The sequence below is a fragment of the Pseudorca crassidens genome, chromosome 10 (assembly GCF_039906515.1).
Source record: "Pseudorca crassidens isolate mPseCra1 chromosome 10, mPseCra1.hap1, whole genome shotgun sequence".
Lineage (NCBI taxonomy): Eukaryota > Metazoa > Chordata > Mammalia > Artiodactyla > Delphinidae > Pseudorca > Pseudorca crassidens.
Window position 1 is genome coordinate 71,239,129 of NC_090305.1, and position 19,938 is coordinate 71,259,066.

At 52.5% G+C, this 19,938-nt stretch overlaps 2 protein-coding genes across 5 annotated transcripts in view; one reads left to right on the forward strand and one right to left on the reverse strand.

Moving 5' to 3' along the window:
• Window positions 1-616: 616 nt before the first annotated feature.
• TNNC1 (troponin C1, slow skeletal and cardiac type) lies at window positions 617-3,668 on the reverse strand. The gene is made up of 6 exons (XM_067754680.1): window positions 3,557-3,668; window positions 2,036-2,066; window positions 1,668-1,814; window positions 1,274-1,388; window positions 912-1,048; window positions 617-829 (listed from the first exon to the last, which is right to left on the reverse strand). The coding sequence occupies exons 1-6, from the start codon at window positions 3,578-3,580 to the stop codon at window positions 798-800; spliced, it is 486 nt and encodes a 161-aa protein (XP_067610781.1). The 5' UTR covers window positions 3,581-3,668; the 3' UTR covers window positions 617-797.
• A 1,412-nt stretch (window positions 3,669-5,080) lies between these two features.
• NISCH (nischarin) overlaps window positions 5,081-19,938 on the forward strand; it is a 43,176-nt gene continuing 28,318 nt past the window's right edge. For 2 of the 4 annotated variants that reach the window (XM_067754711.1, XM_067754712.1), the window contains exons 1-7: window positions 5,082-5,282; window positions 7,476-7,559; window positions 8,248-8,430; window positions 16,277-16,325; window positions 17,343-17,506; window positions 17,883-17,978; window positions 19,286-19,381. In XM_067754711.1, the coding sequence (XP_067610812.1) occupies window positions 5,184-5,282; window positions 7,476-7,559; window positions 8,248-8,430; window positions 16,277-16,325; window positions 17,343-17,506; window positions 17,883-17,978; window positions 19,286-19,381 (771 nt within the window). In that variant the 5' untranslated portion in view covers window positions 5,082-5,183. Of the gene's footprint in view, window positions 5,283-7,475; window positions 7,560-8,247; window positions 8,431-16,276; window positions 16,326-17,342; window positions 17,507-17,882; window positions 17,979-19,285; window positions 19,382-19,938 lie in introns of all 4 variants that reach the window. The other 2 variants (XM_067754715.1, XM_067754713.1) reach the window with 2 other exon arrangements.

The window sequence follows — 19,938 nt, forward strand, 5'->3', positions numbered from 1 at the left end:
CTGGGAACCAGGTGGCTCTGCTCTCTCCCAGACTCACTGGATGAACTTGACAGGCCCCTGAGTCTCTCTGGGCCCCAGGGTCCTTACCTGTCAAATGGGCAAGGGGAGTAGACGATATGCCCCTCGGTCCCGGGGAGTCAACGTCGCTGGCAGGAAATCCAGGTGAGCGGGCAGATGGACTGGAGCTACAGGCCCGCAGAGCCCCCACAGAGCCCTGCTTCTCCCCAACCAGAAGCGAGAGGGAGCCATGGCAGCCGTGCCAAGTGGCATCCAGGGCCTAGCCTGCTGCTGAGTGATTGCCCTCTCCAAGTATAGGACCCCTCAGCTGCCAACTGGCTGACTAAAGCCATGGCCCCCAGGAGCCTGTGAAATGCAGATTCCTGGGCCACGACAGACTCCAGGTGTGGAATTGCTGGAGATGGGGCCTGGGTACCAGCAGTTATAGAAAGGAGCCGGGTGGGTATGGAGCGTGGTAGTCTCTGATCTAACCTAACCCCTCCTGCAGAAGGTGGTGTGCAAGGGTGGTTAGAGCACAGGTTCTGGGACAGGGACAGAAATGGTCAGGGCAGGAATCCACCCTAGTGAAGATTAGGGAATGAAAGCCAGACACCAGGCCTCCAGGGAGCAGGGCTTTATTTGAATTCCCTAGGACAGGGCTGGGGGAGGTAGTCAGGGAGGGCCCGTGGTCAAGGACACACCCAAGTTCACATCCTGGGGACCCTAGCCCCCTGCCCCTAACCCCAGGGCCCAGCTGGAGTTGGAAGTTGGCACAGGCAGCTCTGGGAGAAGGTCGGTGTCTACTCCACCCCCTTCATGAATTCCAGGAACTCTGTGAGAGAGGGGCAGGCATAGGTCAGAGGTCGGGGCTGGGCAGGGCATGGGCACTGGGGATTCAGCACACCCTTACTCACCGTCATAGTCAATGCGGCCATCGTTGTTCTTGTCACCATCCTTCATGAGCTCCTCAATGTCGTCCTCTGTGATGGTCTCACCCGTAGCCTGAAGCATGATCTTCAGCTCCTCCAGGTCGATGTAGCCGTCAGTGTTTCTGCCAGTTGGGTGAGGGGGGCCTCAGAGCCCATGGTAGGGGCAGGGCGAGGGGAAGAAGCAGCCCTGCTCAAGACCCCAGGAAGTAAGGAAGAGCCACTGGGAGATGGGGCATCCCATCCCGCATTGCACAGAACGGGAGACTGAGGCCTCGAGGTCACAAGACTGTCCCCCTCTGCCCAGTTCCACTAGGGTCAGGGGCAGAGGTCAAGGGTCACACACTCACTTGTCAAACATGCGGAAGAGGTCAGAAAGCTCCTCCTCAGACTTTCCTTTGCTGTCATCCTTCATGCACCGAACCATCATGACCAAGAACTCATCAAAGTCCACTGTGCCGCTGCCTGGGGGGGTGGGCAGCACAGCCGTTGGAGAGCAACGGTCAGAATGGCTGGCACTGCCCTTGACACTAGACCCCACTGTTCTCACTGCATCCTCATAGCAACTCTGTGAGACAAGTGTGGTCAGTGTGCCCATTTTATAGATGATATGGCCAAGCCTCAGAGAGGCTAAACAGCTCCTTTAAGGGCACAGAGTAATAAGTGGCAGAGCCAGGATGCAGGTCCCCAGAGAGTTGGGGGCACTATGGGTCCGGGGCAGGGCAGGGGGGAAAAGGGGCTCACCATCCTCATCCACCTCGTCAATCATCTCCTGTAACTCCTCAGGTGTGGGGTTCTGCCCCAGCATCCTCATCACTTTGCCCAGCTCCTTGGTGCTGATGCAGCCATCCTCAGCGCCCAGCACGAAGATGTCAAAGGCTGCCTTGAACTCTGTGTCCAATAGGAGGGGAGGGGAAACAGAGCAGCCAGGGCTCAGCAGCCAAGAACCTGGAAGGCCAGACCCCTAGGGCCACCTGCTAACCTGCCCACTTCCCTCTGAGACCTCTGAGGTCACAGGGAGAGGGACCCCAGCCTCTGGCCTCCAGCCTGGGGTCCTCATGCTCCCCCAGCCCGGCTCTGCTGTTCCCCCACATGCGTGTTGGGGTACTCACCATTTTTCTGCTCTTCTGTCAGCTGCTCTACCTAGAGAGGAAAAGAGGTCTCAGGACCCAGGCTCAGGCCTTAACTGCTGTCGAGGAAACCAACCCATTCCACAGGTGGGAAGACTGAAACCCGGAAGAAGCAGGCCATTCCCAGGTCACAGAGCAGAGGCCTCAGTTCTCCCTCCTAGCCCCCAGAATCCTGAGGTGACCCAGCTGGCCTCACTGAGACTGGGCTCAGGGCCAGGGTGACAGGTGGGCACCCCCTCCAGGACTAAGGTGACCCTGAGTAACAATAGTCAGTGACCACTCAACGCCCTTTCGCCCCCACCCCCCACCGAAACCCAAGCTGGGTGGCCTGAGAGACAGCTGTCCCTCAGGTTGGGACAATAAAACCAGTGTGGGGGTGGGCAAAGCCACCCACTGTAACCTGACCGGGGTGGCCACTGGGCTATTTTTAACAGGGGACAAAGTTAAACCTGGTGATTGTTCTGGGGACTCTGGCATGCAGGGGTAGGGCAGCGTTATCTGGCCCCCTGGCCTGCTGGTGCCTCAGGAGCCAAAATTAGTCCCTGGCTCTGCCAGGCCTTGTATGGGCACAGGGTGGAGGGCTGGTGTCCCCCTCCCAGCTCCACGGACTCCTGCAGGATAGGCAGGGGCACCCCCATAGCCAGCCATAGCCCTTCCCTGCCCAGGAATGGGGCCACATTTCCCAGGGCTGAGGGAGGGGTTCCCTTTTGGACAGCTGTCTGTGTCAGATGTCCTTGTCTCTGCGCTGGGGGTAGGTCAGCAACACGCCCCATCCCGAGATAGAATAGCATCTGAAGCCCCTCAGCGGCCCCAGCAGGGACTTGGGGTGACCTGACCACCCGCTAGCCCTTACCCCTGGCTAAGCCACTGAGCCCTGAGCCTGCCAGGCCAGATGGGGGCTGGGGCCCCAGTGCTCTGCTCCTTCTTCCCAGTCACTCCCTGCCTGCCTCAAACTTCAAAGCCCCTTCTTCAGCTCAGGATTCTGGCTCTGCAGCCCCCTTCTCACAACCCCTGTCCCACCCTCCACAGCATCTTCAGCCAGTCAAGGGACTGGAGGGGGTGGGGGATTGGGAGTGTGTGAGAAGCAGAATGTGAGGGACAGAGATGGGGGGCAGGGAAACAGCGACAGAGCCTCAGAGGAAGAGCCTGGGAGGAACAAAGAGACAGAAAGAGACTGGGAAAGTGACCAGAGACACAAACGCAGAGAGATGTGGCCGGGAGACAATGACACAGACTATAGATGTCTGGAGACAGGTCTAGACTTGTTGCAAAAGCTTCGACATCCTCTTCCACCACCCTGCACAGCTCCCACAGACCCTAAACTCACCCCTTCCACACCCGGGAACACCAGACCCACCATCCCCTTGAAGGTCTGGGCTGAAAGTATGTGGGTCCTCTCCTGGGTCCCCACCACCTCCTGGGGGTGACCTTGCACCCCATCCCGAGCTGAATGAGCCCCCAGTGGGCCAACCCACCCCAGCCCTGCCCAGACCCATCCCTCACCGCAGCCTTGTAGATGTCATCCATACTGGCGGCTCACAGGGCAGGCTGCTGGTGTTGCCAGCAGCCCTGGGCTTAAATAGCCCTGCCCCATCTCATTCCCCGCCCAGCCCACCCCTGCCTGCAGTATCCTCCACTCCCTCCCCCCGGCTCTGGTGATCTCACACTGGCCTGAGTCCTGTGTCCTCTGCCCAGGGCAAGGAGCCGATGAAGGGCTACAAGGACCAGTTCTCTTTTCTTCTGTCCCCCATTCCTCCAGGGGACTCTCTGGAAAGGTTTTAATGAGTGAAAACGTGAGCCCAGGACAGGACAGGAGCTCCAGTGTCGTGGGCCTCAGGCCAGGCCCCTATACACATTAGCTCAACTCCTATCCAACCAGGGGGGTGGGTGACGCTCCTGGGGGGGTGGCGACTTGCTCAAGGTCTGTCTGACTTGGTAGCTCCTGCCTTAAGTTAAACCTCTCTGGAGTAGGGGCAGCAGTATACAAGAAGAGGCTGGGAGTGTAGGACCGGGCCAAGAGAAGCCTCGAATGCCAAGCTCAGAGTATGGTGCTGTGGAACTGGTGGAGAAGGAAGGCACTGACCTACCTCAGGAGAGTGTGGTCTGGAGCCCTTCTGCCAAGGGTGCCAGAGGAGCCATGCCCAAGACCTCTCATCTCCCCAGGGAGAAAAGTACTAGCTCTAGGCTTGACTGCACTCAATCAGTCATTCAACAAATATTGATACACCAACAGATGCCCCATCTGTGTAAGACTCTCCCCCTCCAGTTCCGTTACCACCTCTCTTTTCTAGACCTGGGTCTTCCCCTGAGTTAGGGCTGCTTCTCTGTGCTTCCCCTTTCCAGTACTGTAGTTCCTGGGTCCAGGACCGGGCTGTTGCCCCCTCATTTTGAGCTCTGGTAGGACACCATCTGGGGGTCTTGTGCCAGATGGCCAGCACATATCCCTTCCTTCCACCTAACCCTTCACCTCCTTCACACAGAGCCTACGCCAGTTCCCTGCCCTGCCTGACATGCATTGCATGGATTAACCCACTCAATTCTCTAGAAACCCATGTGACAGAGATCTCCGAGTCTCGGAGAGGTTAAGAAATAGCCCAGTTATTCTGTCCTGCTCGAGCTCCAGGCACAGATCAGATCTTCCTTCTCTCTCAACCCTCTCGTGCCCTCCAGGGAATAAGCCCAAGAGCCAGGTGAGATGTGGTTACTGTCTCTTATCTGGAGAGGGAAACTGAGGCCAGGCGTGGCAGTGACTTGCTTCGGGTAGCCCGGTAGGTGCGGGGCCATCGCACCTCCCTTCCTGGGCACCTAGCGGCAGTGCCCAGAGCAGTCCCTGCATAGGCCCTCAGTTTCTCCCACGCTGCAAAGAGCGCGGCAGGCGGCGCCACGCAGGTGCCGGTTACGCAAGAGGACAGTCCCCGGCGTCCTGCGCACGCGCGCCGCTGGCGGCTGCTGTCAATTACGCGCGAAGGGGGGAGTGGGGCGGGGGCGCGAGAAGGCGGCGGGGCCAAGATGGCTGCACGGCGCTCGGCGGGGGCGGGGGGCGGCGGGGGCCTGGGGGCGGTGGGACGCTGACCCCGCCCCCTGCTGCTGCCAGTCTGCACCGGGCGGCGACGGCAACCGAGCCCGGAACATGGCGGCGGCGGCGGCGCGCAGCTTTGGTCCCGAGCGGGAGGCCGAGCCGGCCAAGGAGGCGCGCGTCGTGGGCTCTGAGCTCGTGGACACGTATACGGTGTGCTGGGGGCTTGGGCGCCCGAACTGGGGGTGGCGGCTGGAACCCGGAGCCTGAGTCGGGGGTGTTGGGGAGGGCGTCTGAGCCCCGCAACTGGGGAGCTGGGGGTAGGCGGGCTGCGAGTTTGAGGAGGGGGCCTGGGATGGCGGAATCAGGGGAAGGGGCCTGGGCCGCGCAGCTCCGGAAAGAGGGTCTTTGGGTGGGGCCCAGGGAGGGGGCTTGGGAAGGGTACGCGTTTAGAAAAGGAGGCTAGGGTTGAGGAGAATCAGGGGAAAAAGGGGGTCTGCGGAAGAGGGGAGTCAGGTTGAGGCGGAGGCCCCTCTAGATCCTCTAGGCCTGGAGGGGCGCCGGCCTGGGAGGACGTGACAGGGTGTCCCGGAGGAGGGGGATTAAGGAGTGGGGGATTTGATGGATGGAATCAGGGGAAAGGGTCAGGGCGCTGCAGGCTGTGAAGAAGTAGAGGGGGCGGGGCCTTGATTTGGGGGAGCCTAGGGGTTGCAGTTGAGATTTGCTCAAAAAGTAAAGGAGGGATCTGGGGCCTTCGCGCTGAGGCAGAGACAAGAATGGGGGAGGGGTGGGGCGCAGACACCGGGAACTGAGGGGGTGGCTCAGGGCTGAAAGGCCGAGACCCAGGAACCGTAGGGCTCTTCGTGGCTTTAGAGTGTGCGGGAGAGTTGGGGCAGCGTACCGCCCACGCACGCTTCAAGGCTGTGGGGGAGATGGAGGACAGAAAATGGGGGCAGTTGCGGACTGTGAAGGAGTTGGAGGCCCTCTGGGGTCTGGATGGGGTTGGGCACCAGGCCTGTGGGCCTCGGAGGCTGCCTAGCAGGGACTGGCCCCAAGGTGCGGGCATCCTGAGCACCTCCCAGCCTCCTGTCCTTTGTTCTCGGAGGGTGGGGGTGGGGGCTTTGGCCCTGCCTTCACCCCACCTCCTTGGCCCTCATCCTAACCCTCCTCCTGAGGGTCATTTTTCTGGCTCTTTCTCCTTTTCTGGGCGGGAAGAGGGGGAGGGAAGCTGCCCGGCTGTGGAGAGGGGCTGGGGGCGGATCCTGGAGCAACAGGCCGGCCCTGGAGAAATGGCTGCTCCTCCAGGGAGGCTTCAGCAGAGTTGATTATTTTCTCCTCCCCCTTCCCTGCGTCCTTCAGAGAGGGGCGGGACCTTAGGACCAGGGGGCCTCATCCAGGTGAGGGTTGAGGTCTCTGAGCTGTTGGCTGGTTGGCCGTCACGCGTGCACTGCATGTAGCTGGAGGGTTGCTCCAAAAAGCCTCCTCATTGCACAGGGCTGAGTCCCTCCTGTGAATGGGTGTGGGGGGAGGTGGTGATCCAGGCGGACTGGACGGTACCTTTTCGTGTCCTTTTGTCCGGGTATGCTGATTTGAGTATTATTAACACACCTACCTTTGGTTGAACGCTTGCTATATGTCAGGCCCTTTACAAAGCATTTTGCGTGCATTACCTTTGATTCTTAAACCTAGCAGATTTTAAGCTGGAGGAACTGAGGCTCAGACAACTTAAGGCTCCCAGTCACTTATATAAGTGACATAAATAACCCATAGCCAGGAAATGGCAGAACCAGATTTTGAACACAGGTCTTCCTTGACTCTACGGCCTGTTCCCTTCTGATAGGGCTTAATTGTCCATCACTGCTTCCCCCCCGCCACCCCCCCCCCCCATCAGCTTCTTAGTGCCTTGACTCCTGGCTCAGCAGCAGAAATCACAGCTCTGAAGCAGCTGAAAGCGTTGGAAAAGGACTTGATTCTAGGCTACAGTCAGGGCACCTGGGAAAGAATTACAGCAGAAAAGCTGGTCCTGCCAAACCTGACCCTGTTTTGCCTCTCTTAGAAGGAATGGCCTTCCTTTCCTGCAGCTCAGGTTGGATTGGGCTTTGACTTACATGAGGCTGGAGTTAAAAAACTAAAGAGATGGCTTGATATGATAGCCACCTTTTCTGTTTCTCACTGTTGGATAGAGCTCAGACTTATCCCATGTGCCTGCCAGATCCAGTGCTAGGGCCATGGAGGAGAGGGGGCCTTGCTGCTCGTAAGGGTCAGGTGCAGAAGCTGGTGGGGAAGAGCAGCTTAACTTTGGCTTGGGGGTTGGGGGGGGTCTGGGTGTGCTACAGCTATCGTTAAGGGTAGGGTGGCACTTTCCTTACTGCCGGCTGGGCAAGGGCTATCGGTTTTTCCTTTTAGGTTTACATCATCCAGGTCACTGATGGCGGCCATGAGTGGACAGTCAAGCACCGCTACAGCGATTTCCATGACCTACATGAAAAGGTAACCCTTGAGAGCTGGGGTCCTGTGTCTCAGGGCTTGGGGGCTTTTAGGCCAAGCTCCCAGTGTGCCTGTTTTAGGGCAAAACAGGCTCTGTGCCAGTTACATTAATAAACTGGTTTGCTAATGTAACTGGCAAAAAAAACTGGTGGATTCTGGGAGTTCAACCCTTGCATAAGATAGTGTGCAAGGAGCATATTTGAACTTTAGTTTTAAGATTGTCAGTTGTAGCTTGGATGTGAGATGCCGGGACAGTTTCCCGGGGAGAGAACAGGCTTGAACTTGTTCCATCTGACTATACCTATTCCAGAACCTATGCTTTAATATCTGACTGTGATTCCATTTCTTCCTTTGCGTTTGGAGAGAGCTGCCTTTCTCTGGGTCATTTGCAGCACAAGTATTTTGTTCTGGTTTGGAGAAGATGGTGGTTTTAGGAACCTTGAGGTATTATTTTCCTAAATGTCTCCAAAGCCTCCAGATGGAACTTCTCATCTGAAATTGTATTGGTATTTCTAGTGCTAATTAAACTTGAGGCCAAATCCCAGGTGCAGCAGTTTGATCATTAATTCTGGTACTACTGCCAGGAGGGGCTGTGGAAGTCATAATAAGCACCTGCCCTCAGGCTGGTTGCCTTGGCCTTGCACAGTTACAGAACCTCTTGGTCTGTGGTTGACATTATGTTTGCTTACAGCTCGTCGCAGAGAGGAAGATCGATAAAAGTTTGCTTCCGCCCAAAAAGATAATTGGGAAAAACTCCAGGAGCTTGGTGGAAAAGAGGGAGAAGGATCTGGAGGTCTACCTCCAGACACTTCTGGCCACCTTCCCTGACGTGGCCCCCAGAGTGCTGGCCCACTTCTTGCATTTTCACTTCTACGTAAGTTCCTCTTGGGTTTTCTCCTTTGCCTACAAGCCCACAGCCACCAAAACTCCAGGCAGCAAACCCTTGTAGACCTCAGCTTTGAGGAGAGGTGGGCTGGAGCTGGAGCCTGAGGTTAGAAGATGGAGGAGCGTCCTGGTGGGGTTGGGGTACGGACAGAAGCATGTGCATCAACGGATTTGCCTTAAATTAGACTATTGGCTGTGGCCACGGAGCGGTTTTTCTCCACCACAAGGCGTTCTGTTTAGCATAAATGGCCTTTGGGTTTTTGAGCTACATTCCGTCCAAATGGATGGGGTTAGATTAGAAACAGCTGACACTCGGCATCGACTGTTGTTGAGTTGTTGGTTCCCAGCTCAAAACTAATTAAGGGATCAGTCTGTGTTGGCAGAATATTGCCATCTTAGGGCATCGTCAGAGTCCAGGATGCCGAGTGAGAGTAGGTGGCTTCCTCCAGTGGGACTGTATGTCTCAGAGCAGCTCTGTACCCCCTTCTGGATGGAGGAACAACTGTCATGGGCTGCTGGTGACAGGATGAGTTGTCAGAATTCAAGGAGGGAAGTTTGGTGCAGTATGAAACCAAAATGTTAAAAAGCTAGCAATTTCATTTCTGAAAATTTATTTTAAGGGAAAATACTGGGCGACTGAGAAAAGGATATGGGTACAAAGATAGTCATTCCAGGATTATAACGAAATATTGAAGACAGTCAAAAGCCCAACAGAAGGCTACATAAAAAAAAAAATTAAAGAGTGCAACCATGTAATTGGATATTATGCTGCTAGAAAAATGATGGTGTAGCTGTGGATTTGTAGGAAAACAAATATATTACTGTATGAAAAGAGGCCAGAAAACGGTATTAGGGTATGGTCCCATTTTCATTAAAAAAAAAAGCTTGTATGAATATGTCTAGGAAAATTCTAGAAGGTTATACATCAAAATGCTAGGAGTCTTTGGGTGATAGATTTTTGGATAATTTACATTTAATTGTTTTCTCTGTGTGATGAAGATAGGGGGAAAAAACTCCCTTTTCCTTTTCAGGCTTGCCTTTTAGGAAGGGACCTGTGGGTTGTGGTCTTAAAGGCCCAAACTTATTTAAACAATAACTGTCTTGAGCTATTTTCAGAGTAAGACAGCTGAACCTTTCTTGAAGTGTTAGAGCCTGGGAATTTGGTGATAGCACTAGCAATGGGCCTCTCGGCTTGGAGGGGCCATGTGGAAAAAAGAGTGGCATTTATAGATGGAAGGTATATATGTATATATATCTTTGGATTTTGTTTGGCATATACCAGTAATGTATGTGGTTAGCAGTAGTTTCCTGTTATAGCCTTTTTTTTTTTTTTTTTTTTGCATTTTCTTTCCTTATGTGAAAAGAAATGTCCATTCCTTATGTGAGTCTTTCAGATAAACTTAACTGGTTAGTATTTTAAGAAATGCTGTAATTTAAGAAAGCTTTGTTTGGCTATTTAGGTTTAAAACTTGATAAGCAGCACTTTGAAAATATAATTCATTGCTTAAGACGTGGGCCTTTGAGTAGGTCTCCTGGATACCTCTGAGCATGGAAAGGCCTGGACTGCTCTTTTGAGATAGGTTTGCCTGAGATAGGCCTGGGACCTTGCCCCACATCTGTGGTTCTGGTTTGAGGCATGCTCTACTGCTTGGAGCAGTTCGAATGTATTTGAAATAACAGTTATCAAAAGGGCCACTTGGTTATATAAATCCAAGGTTTTAAAAAGTGATTGGTCCATCATTAAACTGAATCAAGGTTTCTCAGCTGTGGCACTGTTGACATTTTGGGCTGGACGATTGTTGTGGCAGCTCCTCTGTGCATTGTTGAGCAGCATCTCTGGTCTCTGCCCACTAGATGCCAGTAGCGTCCCCTCCCCCCACCCACCAAGTTGTAACAACCAAAAATGTCTCCACTGGTTGCCAAGTACTGCCTGAGGGGCAAATTGCACCTGATTGAGAATCACTAGATTAGATCTTCAAATGACTTTGAACAAACAGGGTCCAAAAGATTTGTCAGCCTTTTTTATAGGCTGGAAGCCCTTAGGGAGTGTTTCTGATAACCTTTGCCCCATCAATGTTCTCTCTGAAATTGTTCCCAATGTGCTCCACCTCTTGTGGGGCTGACAGTGGACAGGGTGGACCCAGGGAACCCTGTTTGGCTGAGGTGTGGATTTAAAAATTTGAGATATAATTCACATACCATAAAATTCACTCTTTTAAAGTGTTCAAGTCCCTGGTTCTTAGTATATTAACAGAGTTGTGCATCTGTCACTACTATCTAATTGCAGAACATTCATCACCCCGAAAAGAAACCATGTACCCATCAGCAATCACTAATGTACTTTCGTAATGTATGGATTTGCATATTCTGGACATTTCATATAAATGGAATCATACAATATGTGACTTTGTGACTGGCTTCTTTCACTTAGCATAGTGTTCTCAAGGTCCATTCATATTGTAGCATAAATCAGTACATCAGTCCTTTTATGGCTGAGTAATATTCTATTGCTTGGAGACACCACAGTTTGTCCATTTATCAGTTAATGGACATTTAGCTGGTTTCCACTTTTTAGCTTTTGTGAGTGAGGCTGCTATGAGCATTCATATATGCTTCTGTATAGACCTATATTTTTATTTTTCTCAGGTATATACTAGGAGTAGAATTGTTGGATTCTATGGTAACTTTAACTGTTTGAGGAACTGCCAAATTTTCTTCCGTAGTGGCTGCACCATTTTACATTTCCACCAGCAATGTGTAGGTTCTTATGTCCCCACACCCCTGCCAACACTTGTTACTGTCCACTTTTTTGGTAGCCATCCTCATGGGTTTAAAGTGGTATCTCATGGTGGTTTTGATTTGCATTTGGCTAATAACTAATAATATTGAGCTTCTTTTCATATGCTTATTGGTTATTTGCATATCTCCTTTGGAGAAATGTATTTAAATTCTTTGCACTTCAAAAAATTAGGTTATTTTTGTTGAGTTGTAGGAGTTCTTTACATATTCTGGATGGATATTAGACCCTTATCAGAAATATGATATGCAAATATTTCCTCTCATTGTGTGGTTTGTCTTCATTTTCCTGATAGTATTCTTTGAAACACAAAAGTTTTAGATTTTGATGAAGTTTATCCATTTTTCCCCTCTGGTCGCTTGTGGTTTTGGTATCGTATCTAAGAAACCATTGCCTAATCCAAGGTCACAAAGAGTTACAACTGTGTTTTTCTTCTAAGAGTTTTATAGTTTCAGCTCTTGTATTTAGGTCTTTTAACCATTTTGAGTGAATTTTTGTACATGCTGTGAGGTTGGGGTGTGGTGTGAGGTTGATAGTGTGAATTTTAATGTCAAGGAAGGAAAGCACCACTTCTCTCCCCAGCCAACTGAGATGGGGTGTCCACAGGCCAGTGCAGCCCTGTGTTGCAGTGAGAGGGCACACCTCAGCCCTGGCCTACTGCTGGGCTCTCTCCCTCCAGATAACTCTGCCCTAGTGTTCCTGCACCCTCAGGGACAGACCTCATCCCAGAGCCCCTAGAGCAGAGGGCTTCAAATTCAGTAAAGTGGAATCCCACGGAGAATTTCAGCACACACCTCTTTGGGGCAGGATGTCTGACAGGCAGGCAGAGTTGAGTTTGTCTCCCAGCCCTGCTGCTTCCTGACAGTTTATTCCAAGGCAGTCATTTTAACCCCTGTGTCCCAGTTCCTCTTGTGAGCTGGAGAGTGATGATCCCGGGCTCTTGAGGATTGCAGGAGAACATGAGGTGAAGGTGAATGACCGAGAAGAGCGATGGGCCCGTGGCAGGGGTTCACCGGGTCCCAGCCAGTGCCAGCTCTCCTAGTTAGGAAAGGCACTCACTGCTTGTCAACGGTGGTATTTATATCATTTTCTTACTTTAAAACCCGTTGGCTAGGGCTCCCCTGGTGGCGCGGTGGTTGAGAATCCGCCTGCCGATGCAGGGGACACGGGTTCGTGCCCCGGTCCGGGAAGATCCCACATGCCGCGGAACGGCTGCACCCGTGGGCCATGGCCGCCGAGCCTGCGCATCCGGAGCCTGCTCCGCAACGGGAGAGGCCACAACAGTGAGAGGCCTGCATACTGCAAAAAAATAAATACATAAATAAAACCAGTTGGCTAGAACAAAGCCACTTTTTGAAATTTGAAATCAGGAGATAGGATAAAACTGTTACCAACCTAAAGGCAGCCTTTGGTGATTTGTTTTACTTGCAAAATACAGAGGCTGTAAGTGATAACAGATATCTTTGCAACTTAGTTACAGTCTTGGAACTCTCCTCAGCCAAAGCTTAGGCTTGAATCTATCCATCAGGAATTTTTACGCACCTAGTATACCTGACTTTTGCTAGCGTGCCTCGCAGGAGTGAAATAAATTATAAAAGGACTCCCAGGGCTTCCCTGGTGGCGCAGTGGTTGAGAGTCCGCCTGCCGATGCAGGGGACACGGGTTCGTGCCCCGGTCCGGGAAGATCCCACATGCCGCGGAGCGGCTGGGCCCGTGAGCCATGGCCGCTGAGCCTGCGCGTCTGGAGCCTGTGCTCCGCAACGGGAGAGGCCACAACGGTGAGAGGCCCGCGTACCGCAAAAAAAAAAAAAAAAAAAAAAAAAAAAAAAAGGACTCCCAGCCCTTAGTGTGTGTGTGTAAACCACACAGTGATGTGTAATTGAGTCCCCTGTTAATGTCCCACTGACACGCACTCTGTGCTCCAGCCTGTGTCAGGTAGGAGTGTCGGGCTGGACTGGGGTTATTCATTGAGTAGGGTCTGCGCTTCGGGGGGCAGTGGGTCATGGGGTTCTGCATGCACAGACATGCTCAGTCAGAGCGGTAGTCGCCTAGCAGCAGCCTGATAGTCCATGGTGCGTTTGTGTGCAGCTCACACTGTTGCCCAAGGTTGCAAACCAGCATGTGACCTGGCAGGTGGCTGATTGATTGGTCTGTAACACGTTTGGAGGTGGGTATTATAGTTTTTAAACATAGCTAATTTTTTTTAATTGAAAAAAAAATGAACTATAAAGAATGTCTTTTTTTTTAAAATGCATTTCAGTTCAGACATTTGTGGGACACTGAAGCACTTCAAGTCCCTTCAGCAGGATTGGGTGGTGTGTGGGTGGGGTTACCTGTTCCCACAGGTGACCTCTGAGCAGAATCTACAGGAGCTTAGACTGGGGCCCACTGTCCCCCCCCCCCCCATTTCCTCCTGGCAAGGGGCTGCTCACCTTTGCACACAAGGCCACAGTTCAGCCAGAGCAGCCTGAGGAGGCAGAGAACGTGCTTCTCTGAAGAGACCTGTGCTCTAGATTTGTGGGCTGAGGCATTTCTTTGTTCCTTTTTGATTAAGGGTCTCCCAAGGTGAAGAAGATCAGCCTGGGAAACTAAGTAGGTAGTGTTGCCACAGGGCACAGTTCCTCTGGCCCAAGAGCAGGGAAAGAAATTGTTACATAGTCTGCTTTTTAGATTGTAAGTGGAAACATGCTCTTTGCTTAGCATGAGCCCTTGGCTCTCACTGTCTCTGGGCTTTCTGTGTCTTCTGGAAATCCCAGCAGGGCTGGTGTTGATGGCAGCTGCCTGGAGAAGTGTAACTTTGAGGGTGAGGGTTGTTGGGCACTAAGGGTGGACAGGGAACAGTTTTCCCCACGGGAGACCTTCTAGGAGCCCAGTGTCAGTAAGGGGCTGGAGAGGCTGGGCAGCTGCTCTTGGGGGTTGGAGGTGGGTGCAGATCAGGCCTCTGGGAGCCGCTCAGGAATCTGTATCTTTTTTATTTTTGCGGTACGTGGGCCTCTCACTGTTGTGGCCTCTCCCGTTGCAGGAGCACAGGCTCCGGACGCGCAGGCTCAGTGGCCATGGCTCATGGGCCCAGCCGCTCCGCGGCATGTGGGATCTTCCAGGGCCGGGGCATGAACCCGTGTCCCCTGCATCGGCAGGCGGACTCTCAACCACTGCGCCACCAGGGAAGCCCAGGAATCTGTATCTTTTAAGGCTGTCCAGGCGTTCTGACTACCGGCAGGATGGGGAGGTGCTGATCTGAAGACAGGGCTTGGTTCTCAAAGGTGGAGGTAGAGAAATGAGCCTTTAGGTCGTTCCTAGGTCTTACTGATCTTCGGTTCTTCACAGCAGCCAAGGAAAAGGTAACTGAGTTGTTGCGAGAGAGTGAAGTTGAACTTTGGAGTGAACTGATGCCTTCTCCTCTCACTGGCTGGAGCCTCTCCTGCTCAGAGCCTGCTCTGCCCCTCTGGTGGCCATTTTACATTTGACCCTGCGTCTTGCCAGACTCTGAGCTCCTTAACGCTGGAGCTGTGTTTGCTCATTTTTCTCCCTTTGGCTTTTTGTTCATGTGTGAGAATAAGGGGAAGTTATTCTCATATTATATATAAATTGAATTTCAAGCAGATGAAATAAACACGTTTTATTTTTAACAAATACCTTAAAATACTAAAAGGAGAAATTAGGGGAATGTTTATAATCTTGAGGTGGGGGAAGAGGTTCCAGAAATGACAAAGAAAAAGAATCACAGGTTTAAAAACATGAACTTGACAAACCTCTCTCTGTCAGGAGAAACAGGGTGAGTGTAGGTAAAAGGCATACACAGACAGGAAGAAGATATTTGTAGCACATAAACAACATGTAAAGTATCCTCTATGTATAAAAGGCAAGGAAGAGACGAGCAACCAAGAGAAAAACAGGAAAAGGACATCATGTCTCCTGCAACCTGGTACCTTTTGAGTCCGGTAAACATGTGAATTGCTTGTCCTGGTGGCAGAGGTGTTCCTGTGAGTTACAAAGGCGATTGTGCAGCCTCCATCTGGACCTGTTTATGAAAGTCCGTTTCGCTGCCATCTGTCAATTAGTTACAGTTCTTACCTGCAGGATGTGGGGCTGCGGGCCCCAGGGCCCTGCCAACCCCACGGCTACACCACTGAAATGCTGAGGCAATTGGTTGTGAACAGAGAGGATTCAAGACCAAGTGCTTGGGAGTGGGGCTTTGCTAGTTTCTAGCCATGTAAAATGGAGAACTACAGCACCTGTCCATCTCAGTTTGCTTACCTGGGAAACAGGATTCAAAATAAGGGCCTCCTGGCCTAGGGCATTGGGAGGACTGAGCAAACCTCTGGGTGGGGAGTGCTCAGGCCATCGCCTGGTGTGAATTAGGACCCCAGCATGTTAGCCGTTTACTATGACTGAAGGCTGGTCCTTGTCGTGCCTCCTTTATCCCATCACTCTAAAAGGAAATCCTTTCATGCCTCTTTCTCATGACCCTGGGCTGAGTGGTGCTGTTGCAGGGCTTGAAGGGATGGGCACAGGAAGAGAGCGGGCGCTTGCTCTTTCCTAAGATACGTGTGGGGCATGAATGTCAGTAGAAATGGTTCCTCTCAGGCAGGGTTAGCTCTGGGAGGCCCTTTTTCCCAGCAGGGTGATGGGAGCCTCTTTTCGAGAAGAAACAGGACTGTCTCTCTACCATGCGTCTCCTAGGAATCCCCCAGGGCCAGTCTGGGGAGCTGCTGGCTTCCCAGCCAGCTCTTGACATGGCCAAGCTTTGCAGCCTCCCGGGCCTGGTGTTCTCAGCCAGTGCCTGAGTGGCCTTGGAGTTGCAGTGTTAGTCTATTCGGTTCTCCTTTGGAGGAGACATTTCAAATGTCCCTTTAGCTGGAAATATTGTTTACCTTTCTGAGCTCTTTGATTCATTTTAGTTTGTTCTCTCCATTTTGTTTTACTTTCTGGAAAGCTGGCATTGCAACAGCAGAGGGGGTCGATAGCAGGGAATGTGCAAGTCCCAGTGACTGGGAGCAGGTGCATTTCCTGACTGTGGGTTTTGTTTTCTCTGCAGGAGATTAATGGCATCACTGCAGCACTGGCTGAGGAGCTCTTTGAAAAAGGTATATGGCCAGGGGTCCTTGAAATACTGGGTGCAACTTGCCCAGCCCTGTTAGGCAGCCAGGGGCCCTGGGTGGCACAGAACTCCATCAGTTGCTCTGTGCCAAGTGAGTCCTAACCAGGGCCCACCTCCCTGGGGTTGCCCAAATCCCTGGACCTCGTCCACAGCCAGGCCTGCCCACCTACCTGTTCTGCAGGTCTGAGGAGCTGTATTCTTCACCTTAGGACCCCCGGGTCCCTGTGTCGGGGGCCAATCCCAGGCTCAGGATCTATTCCAGGGCCTTATGGTGGAGTTCTGGAAGGTGGGTGGCATGCTGCCCTTTGCACCGGGTCTGTCCTTACCTAAAAAGATTCCGATGGCAAACAGAAGCTAACTTAGGGTCGCGGCCCTGCCAGAGAGCACAGTAATGGTAGCTAAGATGTAAAGAGTGCTTGTGGTCTAGCCTTGTGTTTGCCTTACTGCCTCCCCCCAGGAGGGCCAGAGAAGGGCATTGAGGATAAGAGGCCCAGTTACCTGCCTGAAGGCAGGTAACGTGGTTGGAAGGTACATGGTTGGAAGGAGCAAAACGAGGACCAAATGCCAGTCTGTCTGGCTTGGCTCAGAACCCCCTCCTGCTCTCAGGCCCTGTACTGTGCTGGCACCTTAGGCCTCACCTAACCTTAAGACGTCTGCATCTTGGAGGTTGCAGCATGGGCCCGATGCCCACAGTGCTGCCTGCATCAGCTTTCTCCTGGCCCAGTGCCTCAGATTTTTAACTCAGGGAGGTTCCCCAGCTGCAAATTCCCGTGGCTCTTCCCTCCTTTGTAATCACGTGTCCTGGGTCTCCCCTGCATGCAGTCAGCTCAGGAGGGGGGCCGCTCCTGCATTCTCAGGACCATGGCTTCCTCCCGACTCGGTGCATCTAATGGGTGCTGGCCAAGTGCTTGTCCACTGTTGGCCAGGTGTGCCGGTGCCCTGGCCACACAGTGGGGATGGGGCTGGGGATCAGTGCTTACCCCACGGGCTATGGCTGTTGCAGGAGAACAGCTCCTGGGGGCCGGCGAGGTCTTTGCCATCAGGCCCCTGCAGCTGTACGCGGTCACCGAGCAGCTGCAGCAGGGAAAGCCCACGTGCGCCAGCGGGGATGCCAAGACTGACCTGGGGCACATCCTGGACTTCACCTGTCGCCTTAAGTACCTTAAGGTAAAGATGGGGCAGCTCGGTCGGGGAGAGCTACTCAGTCGTGGGCATGCACCTCCTAGCCTGGCAGTATGTGTGTGTGGAGACTCCGTGGGCCCTGAGGGAAGGAAGGCTGCATTTGGTGATCTTGGCACTGTGCTTTCAGCTGTGAGCACCAGGGGGCAGTCGTGAACCAATGGCCCCTCGCTTTAAACGTCCGCTTTAGCCTGCTTTGTTGACCGTGGAAGTGGTGAGTGGGAGTACATGCCCAGCCTGCCTCTCACAGCCAGGCGAAGCTTCGAGTGCGGTTTGGTAGTTGCTGTAGCACCGCCCTGTGAACATGGATGGGAAGTGGTTGTTACAGCAGCATCTCTAATTCAAGCCATTTATTTGGCTGTAGGTTTCTGGCACAGAAGGACCTTTTGGGACCAGCAACATTCAGGAGCAGCTTCTGCCTTTTGATCTGTCAATATTCAAGTCTCTTCATCAGGTGGAGGTAAGGCCCAGGGCCCCTGGAATGCAGGCGGGGCTGAGCCCTGTGCAGGATGGTCTTGCATTCTGACCATCCTATCTTTGGCTACGGAGTGTTCCCAATGTTGGGTGTCTGGATTTAATTGTCAGGCACTGTTGCTTTTGTGTTTGTCAGTATGTGGCAGATTCCATTTAGGTAAGTTAGACCCATCTGAAGGCGGAGAAAGAGGGGATTCTGCTATTCTTGGCTGGTCTGCATGTCCCCACCCCTGCAGCATTTGGACAGGATGGAGCACTAGTGCCCAGCTCCTTCTGGGCTTCCTCATTGTGCGAGTTGAGGTGCTGGGAAGCCATCCTGAGGGTCAGGCAGAGCCAATTCCAAGTCTTTGTCTCCCAAGGCAGATCAGCAGAGGGTTTGGAGGGTCCTCTGCTCTCTGGCATGCCTACACCTAACAAGAAATACTTCGCATTACTCACTGCTAAACTCCTGGGTTCACAATGCCAATTTTGTTACCACTTTTTAAATAAATGAGAGGGGACTCAGTAATGAATAATAAAAATTTTCTCATCTCAGCAATGAGAAATCAATGCTTTTGTGTTCAGCCCTGTGCCCCATGTCTGATGTTCACTCCTTGATGGAATCTTCTCAACCATGTGAAGTGGGCACTTGTATTCCCATTTTACAGTTGAGAAAACTGAGGCTTAGGGAGGTAAGGAAGTTTGGCCAGGATCACACAGTTAACGAGGGGGAAGCTGGGATCTGAGTGCAGCTGAGTCTGACTCTGCAATGTGCTGCAATTGTCTCAGAGACCTTGAGGGCCATTCCCTTGATGGGCATTTGTGCCTCGATCAGCACAGGTGAGTGGGGCTGGGAAGTGAGAGGAGTGCCTGGCTGGCTGGCTGGGCAGGCTGAGGCTCCGCCGGGCGGGGTGTGTAGCACTTGGGCAGGCTTGAGGGAGGGTGCTTTGGCCTGTACCCCTCCCTCCTCCTGCAGGGCCGCTGAGGCCAGTGAAGTGAGGCTGGTGAAGTCATCGGCTCTCCAGCTCTGGTGTCCCTGGCCCTCACTTTGTGTCCAGCTGCCAAGCCCCAAGCAGCCCTTCAGAGAAAATGGAGTTCATGGTTCATTATCTCATAAGCTACTTCAGAGAATGTTTAGTTAACACTAAAAATTGAGGAAAGGAGAGACTTAAGGTTTAAGTCACCGCCTGTCTCGAAGGATTCGGGGTCACCGATGGTTGTGCTCCTTTTGTGTGTGGGTGATGAACACCCACTTCCCGGGACTTCTGGTGGAGCAGTGATGCCGTTTCTGAGACGTAGCTGTTCTTGTTCCAGATAAGTCACTGTGATGCCAAGCGCATCCGGGGGCTGGTCGCGTCCAAGCCCACCTTGGCCACGATGAGTGTCCGCTTCTCAGCAACTTCCATGAAGGTAAGTGCAACCTGTTACCGCCCAGGGTGCTGTCTGAGGGGCAGGGTCCTGCACTGTGGTCTTCCCGTGGAGGATCATGCGAACTCTGCTGCCATCTGTCAGGAGCCAGAAGCCAGACTTCCTCTGGTCAGCCGCACACTCACCTCCCAGTGCTCGACGGTCCCTGGGACGCTTCAGTCCAAAATCAACACTGTTAAACGAGAGATTTTAAGGAACTGGGTAACCCCTTCCCATGGAAAAAGCCACTTTTTTTAATAACCAAATTGTTTAGCAGCGGCAAGTGTCAGAACAATTATTACGTGGACTGATAGAAATGTTTCTCTAAACATAAAAAGCCTTGGTGTGGCACTCGTTCGTATCTTATTCTCAGTGGACTTGAGTAGACAGGCCAAGTTGTGTATGCTGGGCCCTGTTGTTTGTATGTGAGTGACACAAATATGCAAACTGAGAGTGTAAGAGATCTCTCTCTTCATGGGTTGCATCTTAATAATGTTAAAATTCTTCTAGAAAGAAACATTGTGGCACTTTTAGAACTTAGAGTGTCTGATCAAGATTTG